The 15677-nt window shown below is 43.0% G+C and overlaps 1 protein-coding gene across 5 annotated transcripts in view; it reads left to right on the plus strand.

Moving 5' to 3' along the window:
• LOC106581405 (arf-GAP with Rho-GAP domain, ANK repeat and PH domain-containing protein 1) overlaps positions 1 to 15677 on the plus strand; it is a 122871-nt gene that overhangs the window by 25985 nt on the left and 81209 nt on the right. For all 5 annotated transcript variants that reach the window (XM_082966762.1, XM_082966764.1, XM_082966763.1 and 2 more), the window contains 8 exons: positions 369 to 502; positions 1886 to 2109; positions 2202 to 2302; positions 2431 to 2589; positions 2673 to 2742; positions 2905 to 3025; positions 12635 to 12834; positions 15457 to 15563. In XM_082966762.1, the coding sequence (XP_082822888.1) occupies positions 369 to 502; positions 1886 to 2109; positions 2202 to 2302; positions 2431 to 2589; positions 2673 to 2742; positions 2905 to 3025; positions 12635 to 12834; positions 15457 to 15563 (1116 nt within the window). The remainder of the gene's footprint in view (positions 1 to 368; positions 503 to 1885; positions 2110 to 2201; positions 2303 to 2430; positions 2590 to 2672; positions 2743 to 2904; positions 3026 to 12634; positions 12835 to 15456; positions 15564 to 15677) is intronic.

The following is a 15677-nucleotide window of genomic DNA, read 5'->3' on the forward strand; positions in this document are numbered from 1 at the left end:
ATTTCTTGACACATTGGAAAGAATTAACAAAAAAACTGAGCAAACTAGAATGGCATTTCTACACAGTGGCAGACTTCCTGACCACTGTGACTGACCCAGTTGGCTGTTGGGTTATGGGTATAGTTAAGGTTAGGTTGGCTGAAGAGAGAGATGGATTATTACAGGACTTCAGCATTCCTTTCTCTCATGGATGAATGTCAGTCTGTGTGAGATACTGGAGAGGAGAGAGCAGACGTGGAGAGACTGGAGAGGATTAGAGGATGGATAAAGTCTCATGACTGTTTCCTGTCTTCAACCAGCCCTTGGTGACAATGGTAACAATGGACCCCCCCTCCCTCTCTCCCTTCCTCTGTCATCCCACTCTCCAGCGATGCTCCCGTCGATGAGCCGCACACAGACCGAACTCCACCACCCCCGCCTCGGACCAGGGTACCCAACACGCCAGTCGACACGCAGCCTGCTCTGCCCATGAGAAGGATCCCCCAACCACCGCCTGAAATCAGTGAGCATACTAAACCCCTCCCTCCCATCCATCCTTAACCCCACCCCTAACTCCCTAACCTCACCTCTCCCTGACTTAACACACCTCTTCCCCCACCGCTTCACCCCTAACCCTACAATCTACAAACTCCTCCACCGCTTCACCCCTAACCCTACAATCTACAAACTCGTTCACCCCTAACCCTGCAATCTACAAACTCCCCCACCTTTTCACCCCTAACCCTACAATCTACATACTCCTCCACCTCTTCACCCCTAACCCTACAATCTACAAACTCCTTCACCCCTAACCCTACAATCTACAAACTCCTCCACCTCTTCACCCCTAACCCTACAATCTACAAACTCCTCCACCTCTTCACCCCTAACCCTACAATCTACAAACTCCTCCACCTCTTCACCCCTAACCCTACAATCTACATACTCCTCCACCTCTTCACCCCTAACCCTACAATCTACAAACTCCTCCACCTCTTCACCCCTAACCCTACAATCTACAAACTCCTTCACCCCTAACCCTGCAATCTACATACTCCTCCACCTCTTCACCCCTAACCCTACAATCTACAAACTCCTTCACCTCTTCACCCCTAACCCTACAATCTACATACTCCTCCACCTCTTCACCCCTAACCCTACAATCTACAAACTCCTCCACCTCTTCACCCCTAACCCTACAATCTACAAACTCCTCCACCTCTGTGGCTGTAGCTCAGAAGTGATCTCTGAACTCTCACATCTTCTTCTCTTTTCTTTCTCTTTTCTATCTCCCTTTCTCTGTCTCTGTCTCTCTGTCTCCGTTGCTGTTTCTTTGTCTCGGTGTCTCTCTCTGTCTTCGTGTCTGCTTCTTTGTCTCTCTGTCTCGGTGTGTCTCTCTCTGTCTCTCTGTCTTCGTGTCTGCTTCTTTGTCTCTCTGTCTCGGTGTGTCTCTCTCTGTCTCTCTATCTCCGTGTCTGTTTCTTTGTCTCTCTCTGTCTCTCTGTCTTCGTGTCTGCTTCTTTGTCTCTCTGTCTCGGTGTGTCTCTCTCTGTCTCTCTATCTCTGTGTCTGCTTCTTTGTCTCTCTGTCTCGGTGTGTCTCTCTCTGTCTCTCTATCTCTGTGTCTGCTTCTTTGTCTCTCTGTCTCGGTGTGTCTCTCTCTGTCTCTCTATCTCTGTGTCTGCTTCTTTGTCTCTCTGTCTCGGTGTGTCTCTCTCTGTCTCTCTATCTCTGTGTCTGCTTCTTTGTCTCTCTGTCTCGGTGTGTCTCTCTCTGTCTCTCTATCTCTGTGTCTGTTTCTTTGTCTCTCTCTGTCTCTCTGTCTTCGTGTCTGCTTCTTTGTCTCTCTCTGTCTCTCTATCTCCGTGTCTGTTTCTTTGTCTCTCTGTCTCTGTGTCTCTCTCAGGGTCAGGTGACAGTTCAGATGACTATGAAGATCCAGACCAAGTCTTCCCCAAGCCCCAGGCTGTGAATGTGGCAGAAGATCCAGACCAAGTCTACTCCAAGCCCCAGGCTGTGAATGTGGCAGAAGATCCAGACCAAGTCTACTCCAAGCCCCAGGCTGTGAATGTGGCAGAAGGTCCAGACCAAGTCTACTCCAAGCTCCAGGCTGTGAACATGGCAGACAGAGTAAGAGGGTGTGTGTGTACTGTGAGTATGTACTAGAGTGCTGTAATGTTATTGTGTTGCTGTGTGTCAGTGACGGCTGTGTTGTCGACTAGGATGTGTTCCTGCCAGTGCCGGGGTGGGGGAAGGGACGGTACAACTCTCTCTGCAGCGACGATGAACTATTGGACGATGACAACGAGCCAATCAGCAGCCAGTGAGTCTCCTCTGACCTCTGGTGACATCTTTGTTCCTGTAGCGAGAGAAGAAGAGAGGGAATAACTCTTTCTCTTGCCCTCTCTGTCTCTCTCTCCTGTTTTCTCTCTCATTCTCCCTTTCTCTCAGTCGGAGCTCGTGGCAGGACTATGGTCTGAGTACGCTCCAGGGTAGTGTCTACCTGCCGGTCAGAGGCAGGGTCCTAGCCCCGCCCCCTAGAGATGGCCCCTCCCCTGAACCCTGCCCTGTTCTAAAGATTGGCTGGCTGGATAAGAACCCAACCCAGGGGTACATAACGCACACACATACACACACATACACACACATACACATCCAGTATATGACCCCTAACTGTGTGTATGTGTGTGCAGGTCTCTGTACTACCAGAGGAGATGGGTGAAGCTGGATGTTGACTACCTGAGATACTTTGACAACGACAAGGTACGGTAGCTGTCAGTTGGCTGTCTACACAGTCCTGTTAGTCTATACATTAACTAGGTCAGGATGTTGGAGGGTATTACTGTTTCTCTGTTGATGGTCTGTGGGTGTGGGTGTGTGTGTGTGTGACAGCGGTCCTATGATTCATGGTGTGTTGTGTTGCAGGAGGTGTACTCTAAGAGGATCATACCAACGGCTGCCATTACGGGGGTGACCAACGTGGGGGAGCAGAAGTTTGAGGTGGTCACAGCCAACCGGACCTTTCTCTTCAAAGCCGAGAGCGACTGTGAGTCCGTGTGTGTGTGTTCATCCTTTGTTGCTCTTCTCTGGTTGTCAGCCCAGAAACCTTGACCACAGGTAAACACAGCAACATGTTTTGAGCCATGGTTGAATACACAGGCCCTAGGTCCCTCGGTGCGCTCTCCTCTCCTAATGTTAGTCAGATAATAAGTATTATACTGTGTGTGTTTCTTTATAGAGCCCTGTGGTGTGGTGGTTGTGTAACAGAGAGATGAGAAACAGCTAGAGTTCTCATCAGACCTGAAAATTACAGCCCGGTCCGCCCCAAGCCCGGTCCGAAATCACAGAAATGTAATGAGCCCGAACCCCGATTTCTAGAAAACAATATATTGATTTAAACTAGTGTTGAGAACAATGCGGCTGGCAGAGGAGACGAGGAAACAGTCCTGGTCTTAGAGAAGCGAGGACAGAGGAAAACTTAACTTCGTTATGATCAATGACCAAATTATTGGAATAAAGTAGGCTAATGCAATTTCAAGCCATGTATCATATTGTTGCTTACTGAAACACCCAAAGTCCTATCAATAATAATGAAAGAAATGGTCAACTAGATCATTTCATCACCGTTTAGATGGCACGAGTGTGGGGGACTCGTCTTGATAAATCAATCAATGTCAATTGGTTTTCACTGATTCTCCGTTTGGATATTTGGTAACAATTAGGCTGGGGGAAATGTTAGCTAAGTTAAGGTAGGGGCGAATGATCATATTTCTTCTAGTTTTCTCATAGATTAGCTGATCAGAACAGTTTGCTAGGGTGTTATGTAGCTTAACAAGTGGATTTTGCTCATCACTCTCGTAGTAGCCTGTGCTAGCAGACGATATTGTCACTGCTATTTGCCACATCTTCAATTTAAGCCTACTAGAAAGTCTTTGCCCTCAGGCCTGGAGGGAAGCTGAAGTCATTCCGCTACCCAAGAATAGTAAAGCTCCCTTTACTGGCTCAAATAGCCGACCAATCAGCCTGTTACCAACCCTTAGTAAACTTCTGGAAACAGTGGTGTTTGACCAGATACAATGCTATTTCACAGTAAACAAACTGACCACAGACTAGCTGATCTGTGTGTGATAGATTAGCTGATCAGAACAGTTTGCTAGCGTGTTATGTAGCTTCACTCTCGTAGTAGCCTGCGCTACTCCCAACCTAAAGCCTGTAACTTGTCTGATAATCAATCAATGTGATTTTGTTTCACCATATCTCCCGTCTGTATATTTGGTTAATTTATCTCTGGCTGGGCTAACAAGTGGAGGCGGGGCGTAACAAGCGGAGGCGGGGCGTAACAAGCGGAGGCGGGGCGTAACAAGCGGAGGCGGGGCGTAACAAGCGGAGGCGGGGCGTAACAAGCGGAGGCGGGGCGTAACAAGCGGAGGCGGTGTAGCTCATTTATTAGTTGTCTCATCTGTCACTGATCAGAAACATTTAGCGTGTAATAATGTATCCTCAATCAAGTGTATTACATATAGTCACATTCAAATTCAAGCTGCTTTATTGGCATGAAAAACATTGTGTCAATATTGCCAAAGCAAAAATGTATACAATATACATTGTAATAAAATGATAAACAATAACATAAAATGGTAGTAAATAATAATACAAAATGAAATACAAAAATAACAACAATAAAATGTTAAGTCAATAGTAGAAATGTAATACATATAAAAAGCTAAACATGGAAAATGAAACTACAATTAACTTATAACTAAATAACGGTCATCTTCACCATTACATCAGTACTACAACTACTATCGTCATTACCACTACTACTACCACCACCATCACTAAACTGTTATCATTACCATTACTACCCATACCACTACTACTACCACCACCATCACTAAACTGTTATCATTACCATTACCACCCATACTACCACCACCATCACTAAACTGTTATCATTACCATTACTACCCATACCACTACTACTACCACCACCATCACTAAACTGTTATCATTACCATTACTACCCATACCACTACTACTACCACCACCATCACTAAACTGTTATCATTACCATTACTACCCATACCACTACTACTACCACCACCATCACTAAACTGTTATCATTACCATTACTACCCATACCACTACTACTACCACCGCCATCACTAAACTGTTATCATTACCATTACCACCCATACCACTACTACTACCACCACCATCACTAAACTGTTATCATTACCATTACTACCCATACTACTACCACCATCACTAAACTGTTATCATTACCATTACCACCCATACCACTACTACTACCACCACCATCACTAAACTGTTATCATTACCATTACTACCCATACCACTACTACTACCACCACCATCACTAAACTGTTATCATTACCATTACTACCCATACCACTACTACTACCACCGCCATCACTAAACTGTTATCATTACCATTACTACCCATACCACTACTACTACTACCACCACCATCACTAAACTGCTATCATTACCATTACTACCCATACCAATACTACTACCACCACCATCACTAAACTGTTATCATTACCATTACTACCCATACCACTACTACTACCACCACCATCACTAAACTGTTATCATTACCATTACCACCCATACCACTACTACTACCACCACCATCACTAAACTGTTATCATTACCATTACCACCCATACCACTACTACTACCATCACCATCACTAAACTGTTATCATTACCATTACTACCCATACCACTACTACTACCACCACCATCACTAAACTGTTATCATTACCATTACCACCCATACTACCACCACCATCACTAAACTGTTATCATTACCATTACTACCCATACCACTACTACTACCACCACCATCACTAAACTGTTATCATTACCATTACCACCCATACCACTACTACTACCACCACCATCACTAAACTGTTATCATTACCACTACTACTACCACCACCATCACTAAACTGTTATCATTACCATTACTACCCATACCACTACTACTACCACCACCATCACTAAACTGTTATCATTACCATTACCACCCATACTACTACTACTACCACCACCATCACTAAACTGTTATCATTACCACTACTACTACCACCACCATCACTAAACTGTTATCATTACCATTACTACCCATATCACTACTACTACCACCACCATCACTAAACTGTTATCATTACCATTACTACCCATACCACTACTACTACCACCACCATCACTAAACTGTTATCATTACCATTACTACCCATACCACTACTACTACCACCACCATCACTAAACTGTTATCATTACCATTACCACCCATACCACTACTACTACCACCACCATCACTAAACTGCTATCATTACCATTACTACCCATACCACTACTACTACCACCACCATCACTAAACTGTTATCATTACCATTACCACCCATACCACTACTACTACCACCACCATCACTAAACTGTTATCATTACCATTACTATCCATACCACTACTACTACCACCACCATCACTAAACTGTTATCATTACCATTACTACCCATACCACTACTACTACCACCACCATCACTAAACTGTTATCATTACCATTACTACCCATACCACTACTACTACCACCACCATCACTAAACTGTTATCATTACCATTACTACCCATACCACTACTACTACCACCACCATCACTAAACTGTTATCATTACCATTACCACCCATACCACTACTACTACCACCACCATCACTAAACTGTTATCATTACCATTACTACCCATACCACTACTACTACCACCACCATCACTAAACTGTTATCATTACCATTACTACCCATACCACTACTACTACCACCGCCATCACTAAACTGCTATCATTACCATTACTACCCATACCACTACTACTACCACCACCATCACTAAACTGCTATCATTACCATTACCACCCATACTACCACCACCATCACTAAACTGTTATCATTACCATTACTACCCATACCACTACTACTACCACCACCATCACTAAACTGCTATCATTACCATTACCACCCATACTACCACCACCATCACTAAACTGCTATCATTACCATTACTACCCATACCACTACTACTACCACCACCATCACTAAACTGCTATCATTACCATTACCACCCATACTACCACCACCATCACTAAACTGCTATCATTACCATTACTACCCATACCACTACTACTACCACCACCATCACTAAACTGTTATCATTACCATTACTATCCATACCACTACTACTACCACCACCATCACTAAACTGTTATCATTACCATTACCACCCATACCACTACTACTACCACCACCATCACTAAACTGTTATCATTACCATTACTACCCATACCACTACTACTACCACCACCATCACTAAACTGTTATCATTACCATTACCACCCATACCACTACTACTACCACCACCATCACTAAACTGTTATCATTACCATTACCACCCATACCACTACTACTACCACCACCATCACTAAACTGTTATCATTACCATTACTACCCATACCACTACTACTACCACCACCATCACTAAACTGCTATCATTACCATTACTACCCATACTACCACCACCATCACTAAACTGTTATCATTACCATTACTACCCATACCACTACTACTACCACCACCATCACTAAACTGCTATCATTACCATTACTACCCATACCACTACTACTACCACCACCATCACTAAACTGTTATCATTACCATTACCACCCATACCACTACTACTACCACCACCATCACTAAACTGTTATCATTACCATTACTATCCATACCACTACTACTACCACCACCATCACTAAACTGTTATCATTACCATTACTACCCATACCACTACTACTACCACCACCATCACTAAACTGTTATCATTACCATTACTACCCATACCACTACTACTACCACCACCATCACTAAACTGTTATCATTACCATTACTACCCATACCACTACTACTACCACCACCATCACTAAACTGTTATCATTACCATTACCACCCATACCACTACTACTACCACCACCATCACTAAACTGTTATCATTACCATTACTACCCATACCACTACTACTACCACCACCATCACTAAACTGTTATCATTACCATTACTACCCATACCACTACTACTACCACCGCCATCACTAAACTGCTATCATTACCATTACTACCCATACCACTACTACTACCACCACCATCACTAAACTGCTATCATTACCATTACCACCCATACTACCACCACCATCACTAAACTGTTATCATTACCATTACTACCCATACCACTACTACTACCACCACCATCACTAAACTGCTATCATTACCATTACCACCCATACTACCACCACCATCACTAAACTGCTATCATTACCATTACTACCCATACCACTACTACTACCACCACCATCACTAAACTGCTATCATTACCATTACCACCCATACTACCACCACCATCACTAAACTGCTATCATTACCATTACTACCCATACCACTACTACTACCACCACCATCACTAAACTGTTATCATTACCATTACTATCCATACCACTACTACTACCACCACCATCACTAAACTGTTATCATTACCATTACCACCCATACCACTACTACTACCACCACCATCACTAAACTGTTATCATTACCATTACTACCCATACCACTACTACTACCACCACCATCACTAAACTGTTATCATTACCATTACCACCCATACCACTACTACTACCACCACCATCACTAAACTGTTATCATTACCATTACCACCCATACCACTACTACTACCACCACCATCACTAAACTGTTATCATTACCATTACTACCCATACCACTACTACTACCACCACCATCACTAAACTGCTATCATTACCATTACTACCCATACTACCACCACCATCACTAAACTGTTATCATTACCATTACCACCCATACCACTACTACTACCACCACCAGCACTAAACTGTTATCATTACCATTACCACCCATACCACTACTACTACCACCACCATCACTAAACTGTTATCATTACCATTACTACCCATACCACTACTACTACCACCACCATCACTAAACTGTTATCATTACCATTACTACCCATACCACTACTACTACCACCACCATCACTAAACTGTTATCATTACCATTACTACCCATACCACTACTACTACCACCACCATCACTAAACTGTTATCATTACCATTACTACCCATACCACTACTACTACCACCACCATCACTAAACTGTTATCATTACCATTACTACCCATACCACTACTACTACCACCACCATCACTAAACTACTATCATTACCATTACTACCCATACTACCACCACCATCACTAAACTGTTATCATTACCATTACTACCCATACCACTACTACTACCACCGCCATCACTAAACTGCTATCATTACCATTACTACCCATACCACTACTACTACCACCACCATCACTAAACTGCTATCATTACCATTACCACCCATACTACCACCACCATCACTAAACTGCTATCATTACCATTACTACCCATACCACTACTACTACCACCACCATCACTAAACTGCTATCATTACCATTACCACCCATACTACCACCACCATCACTAAACTGCTATCATTACCATTACTACCCATACCACTACTACCACCACCACCATCACTAAACTGTTATCATTACCATTACTATCCATACCACTACTACTACCACCACCATCACTAAACTGTTATCATTACCATTACCACCCATACCACTACTACTACCACCACCATCACTAAACTGTTATCATTACCATTACTACCCATACCACTACTACTACCACCACCATCACTAAACTGTTATCATTACCATTACCACCCATACCACTACTACTACCACCACCATCACTAAACTGCTATCATTACCATTACCACCCATACCACTACTACTACCACCAGCATCACTAAACTGTTATCATTACCATTACCACCCATACTACCACCACCATCACTAAACTGTTATCATTACCATTACTACCCATACCACTACTACTACCACCACCATCACTAAACTGTTATCATTACCATTACCACCCATACCACTACTACTACCACCACCATCACTAAACTGTTATCATTACCATTACTACCCATACCACTACTACTACCACCACCATCACTAAACTGTTATCATTACCATTACCACCCATACCACTACTACTACCACCACCATCACTAAACTGTTATCATTACCATTACTACCCATACCACTACTACTACCACCACCATCACTAAACTGTTATCATTACCATTACCACCCATACCACTACTACTACCACCAGCATCACTAAACTGTTATCATTACCATTACCACCCATACTACCACCACCATCACTAAACTGTTATCATTACCATTACTACCCATACCACTACTACTACCACCACCATCACTAAACTGTTATCATTACCATTACCACCCATACTACCACCACCATCACTAAACTGTTATCATTACCATTACTACCCATACCACTACTACTACCACCACCATCACTAAACTGTTATCATTACCATTACTACCCATACCACTACTACTACCACCACCATCACTAAACTGCTATCATTACCATTACCACCCATACCACTACTACTACCACCACCATCACTAAACTGTTATCATTACCATTACTACCCATACCACTACTACTACCACCACCATCACTAAACTGCTATCATTACCATTACTACCCATACCACTACTACTACCACCACCATCACTAAACTGTTATCATTACCATTACTACCCATACCACTACTACTACCACCACCATCACTAAACTGCTATCATTACCATTACTACCCATACCACTACTACTACCACCACCATCACTAAACTGTTATCATTACCATTACCACCCATACCACTACTACTACCACCACCATCACTAAACTGTTATCATTACCATTACTACCCATACTACTACCACCATCACTAAACTGTTATCATTACCATTACCACCCATACCACTACTACTACCACCACCATCACTAAACTGTTATCGTTACCATTACTACCCATACCACTACTACTACCACCACCATCACTAAACTGCTATCATTACCATTACTACCCATACCACTACTACTACCACCACCATCACTAAACTGTTATCATTACCATTACTACCCATACCACTACTACTACCACCACCATCACTAAACTGTTATCATTACCATTACTACCCATACTACCACCACCATCACTAAACTGTTATCATTACCATTACTACCCATACCACTACTACTACCATCACTAAACTGCTATCATTACCATTACTACCCATACCACTACTACTACCACCGCCATCACTAAACTGCTATCATTACCATTACCACCCATACCACTACTATTTGGAATGATAATCACAACAACGATAATAATAGTAATAACAATAATAGTAATAACAATAATACTAATAATAAGTTAGTTACTATTTACTATGCAGGTGTAATTATTCAGTGTCCTCAGGCTATGGCAGGCAAATAAATATTTGGCTTAAAGAGGAGCCATCATAGTCTATAGCAGCCTTATATAATCTATCAAGCTGTGAGAGCACGTCCTGTTTCATCGGTCTTAACTTCAATATAATCAATCATTCATGTAGGCTAATTACACAGCATACGAGTCATTCACGCCTTTAAATACAGTTTAAGCATTTTATTCTGAAATGAAATAACAAAGGGAGCCTTGAATAATTAAACAATAAATGATTAACTGGAATAATCGCTTAAAAGCCCTTGTTTTGAATGCATGTTTGATTAGTAAAACATTTGGATCCGCTTTGGGTGTTTTCTGGATAGTTTACAAGGGCCACCAAGGTGGGTGTATTCTGGATAGTTTACAAGGGCCACCAAGGTGGGTGTATTCTGAATAGTTTACAAGGGCCACCAAGGTGGGTGTATTCTGGATAGTTTACAAGGGCCACCAAGGTGGGTGGGTGTATTCTGGATAGTTTACAAGGGCCACCAAGGTGGGTGTATTCTGGATAGTTTACAAGGGCCACCAAGGTGGGTGGGTGTATTCTGGATAGTTTACAAGGGCCACCAAGGTGGGTGTATTTAGTTAGTCTGTATGGGCGTTAATAGATGCCATTAGAACATGGCTTCTTCTGATTCGCTGTCTCGTGGATCATCGTTGTCCCCAGTGCACTCCAGCCTATTCTTACGGCAATTTGAAACATTTAAATCAGGAAAAAAATACTTTCATCATGGCCACAAATGTCTCTGGCCCAGCCAATATTGGAATCCTGGCGCTGCTAGTGTCTGCAGCTGCTGCTGAGAGAGACTGTGTCAGCTAAACGTTGCAAAGACACACACAGTTGTTTTTTATTTAACACAAAACGGCAAGCCTGAAACCCACCCGTCCTGAATCAGCCCCATCGGGATGAGAACTGTAGAAACAGCAACTCATCTGCCCATAATGCAGACATCAGCATCAAGCTGTTCATATCACGCTGCTGCATGCTAAATCACTCTGTGTGTGTGTGTGTGTGTGTGTGTGTGTGTGTGTGTGTGTGTGTGTGTGTGTGTGTGTGTGTGTGTGTGTGTGTGTGTGTGTGTGTGTGTGTGTGTGTGTGTGTGTGTGTGTGTGTGTGTGTGTGTGTGTGTAGCTGAGAGGAATGAGTGGGTGGCAGTGCTGCAGAACTTCACTAGGGGGCGCCAGGAAGGCAGCAGGGAGATGACCTCCTTTCTGACCCCTGGTTCACCCCTGACCCCTGAACAGCAGGGCTACCTGGAGCTGAGGGGCCTGCGCTCCAAACTCTACACAGTCGTCTCTGGAGACAAGGTCTTCCTCTACAAGAACATGGAGGTTTGTTTGTGTGTGTTTTCAAAGACAAATATGTACATACTCCATGCATTTGAACCATAGTCTGTTTGGTCCTAGTTCTATTTGAAACAATGTGTGTTTCTTAATACCAACACTACCGTGCTCCACACGCTCATGCTTTGAGTGCATTCTCCGATCACGTTCTCTTGAGTACATTGTTGTGAGGACGAGAGTGTGGAGAACGCATAAAACATTACATTTGACAACCACTAGCACTCCCCCTACTGTATTACCTAACGCTGCTCCTCCCCCTACTGTTTAACCTCACGCTGCGCCTCCCCCTACTGTATTACCTCACGCTGCTCCTCCCCCTACTGTTTTACCTCACGCTGCTCCTCCCCCTACTGTATTACCTCACGCTGCTCCTCCCCCTACTGTATTACCTCATGTTGCTCCTCCCCCTACTGTATTACCTCACGCTGCTCCTCCCCCTACTGTTTAACCTCACGCTGCGCCTCCCCCTACTGTATTACCTCACGCTGCTCCTCCCCCTACTGTTTTACCTCACGCTGCTCCTCCCCCTACTGTATTACCTCACGCTGCTCCTCCCCCTACTGTATTACCTCATGTTGCTCCTCCCCCTACTGTATTACCTCACGCTGCTCCTTCCCCTACTGTATTACCCCACGCTGCTCCTCCCCCTACTGTATTACCCCACGCTGCTCGGCAGAGTCACTGTGCGCATGCTCCTCTGGCGCTGGGCATTCTGGGTGATGTAGTCGGTGCTGTTTTAAGCCAGATTCGCCACTTCTTTGATGGTGTTGCAGGCTTATTTGATTTATTATTTACATTATTATTATATTACTTGAATAATATACTAAATAATATATCTGAATAATATTGTCATTACTTGTTTGTTGTATTTCAGGTTTATGATCTGTGGTCATTTGATTTAAAATAAAATTAAGGACAAAACACAAGTCATGACATTGTGTGCTTCCTGGTGAGCCTTTTCGGAGGGTTAAATAACGAAAATCTGAACACTGCTCCTCCCCCTACTGTATTACCTCACACTGCATCTCCCCCTACTGTTTTACCTCACGCTGCTCCTCCCCCTACTGTTTTACCTCACGCTGTTTTACCTCACGCTGCTCCTCCCCCTACTGTATTACCTCACGCTGCTCCTCCCCCTACTGTATTACCTCACGCTGCTCCTCCCCCTACTGTTTTACCTCACGCTGCTCCTCCCCCTACTGTATTACCCCACGCTGCTCCTCCCCCTACTGTATTACCTCACGCTGCTCCTCCCCCTACTGTTTTACCTCACGCTGCTCCTCCCCATTCACTGAACCTTCTTCCAGCCAGGACAGATGTTTTACTTCATAATTATCCGCTAGAATGAGTAAATGTGAATCATAATAATCTAGCTAGCCAGCTAGTTAAACAGGCAAAAATTACCTAAAATGAATATTATGCAAGATTGATGTCAATTCTTCATGGGTAGCTAGCTACCAATTCTATCTGGCTAGCTAACAGTACTAATAGCCAGCCAGTTAGCCCTATTTACTTATTCTGGGCTTGTGATCTACGGTACGAAGGCAGATAAACATGCCAAAATTAACAAAGCATTTATTTATTAACGAATCAAGATAAAATATTGTAATCAGGCAACATATGAGATGTGAATAGGCAACATTTTGTTCTGAAGTCGGAGTGTATTTTCTCTTTCTTTAACTCAAATAATGTCCACCAATACATTTTGCATAATTTTTGACGCGGTTGCGTCATTTTTCTTTGCATACTTTCCGTTGAAGCTTGCATCGATGCATGCTTCAAAGTATGTACAAACTGAGTATGCATTCGAGAAGTGCTCCCCCGTGCTCCGTTTGCATACTTTGATTTGGAGACATACTCCGACCCTCCCGTGCTCCAATTTGTGTGCTCGGAGCACGGTAGGATGCATTTTGAGAAACACCCAATGTATTTGGAAATAAGTATTTGAAGTTAGTTTTGGCTATTTGGTTCGTTCCACGAAATGAGTGCCTTTTGTGTCCCTTTTGATATTTTGAAGTAGAAATTGTGTATATATAATAATAATAATCCAATAGTAGAATTTTTAAAGCCTGTTGTATTACATAAAGTGCCCTTTAATACAGACCAAATGGAGTATTCAATAAAGGCTTAAAGTAAAGTGCCAAAATTCAAGTGTCTCTCTGTCAACCCTGTGTCACTTCTAGGAAGATTTCAAACCAATTTTTTAGGGGGTAGATCAGCTTTAATATGGCAGATAGATTGTAGTTTCCATCAATGTCATTGTCTGCATCATTTCCAGTCCCCCATATATATTATTTTGTATATACAGTGCATTCGCAAAGTATTCTGACCCCTAGAATTTTTCCACATTGTGTTACGTTACAGCCTTACTCTAAAATTGATTAAATAGTTTTTCCCCCTCATCAATCTACACACCATACCCTATACTGACAAAGCAAAAACAGTTATTTTTTAAAATATTTTAACAAGGCTGCCTGTGTAAAGATACTAAATAACAAATACTTAAATATGCATATATTTCAACCCAGCTTTGATCATGAACAAGAGCAGATCTGATTGGTTGCTGTAGTGAGTGACGTCAGCTGTGTAATGTGTGTGTTCTGTTTCCAGGACTACCGCCTTGGCATCGGTATCACGTCTATCGACATGAATGTAGGAAACGTGAAAGACACTGACCGCCGCAGCTTTGATCTGACAACACCCTACCGCATCTTCAGGTTTACACCCATACATCACACACACATTCAGAAACACAAACGGCAAGGTTAGAGAGGGAGTGTTCAGCTTGACTGTGTGTGTGTGTGTGTGTGTGTGTGTGTGTGTGTGTGTGT

This window comes from Salmo salar, chromosome 20, assembly GCF_965601325.2.
Source record: "Salmo salar chromosome 20, fSalSal1, whole genome shotgun sequence".
Classification (NCBI taxonomy): domain Eukaryota; kingdom Metazoa; phylum Chordata; class Actinopteri; order Salmoniformes; family Salmonidae; genus Salmo; species Salmo salar.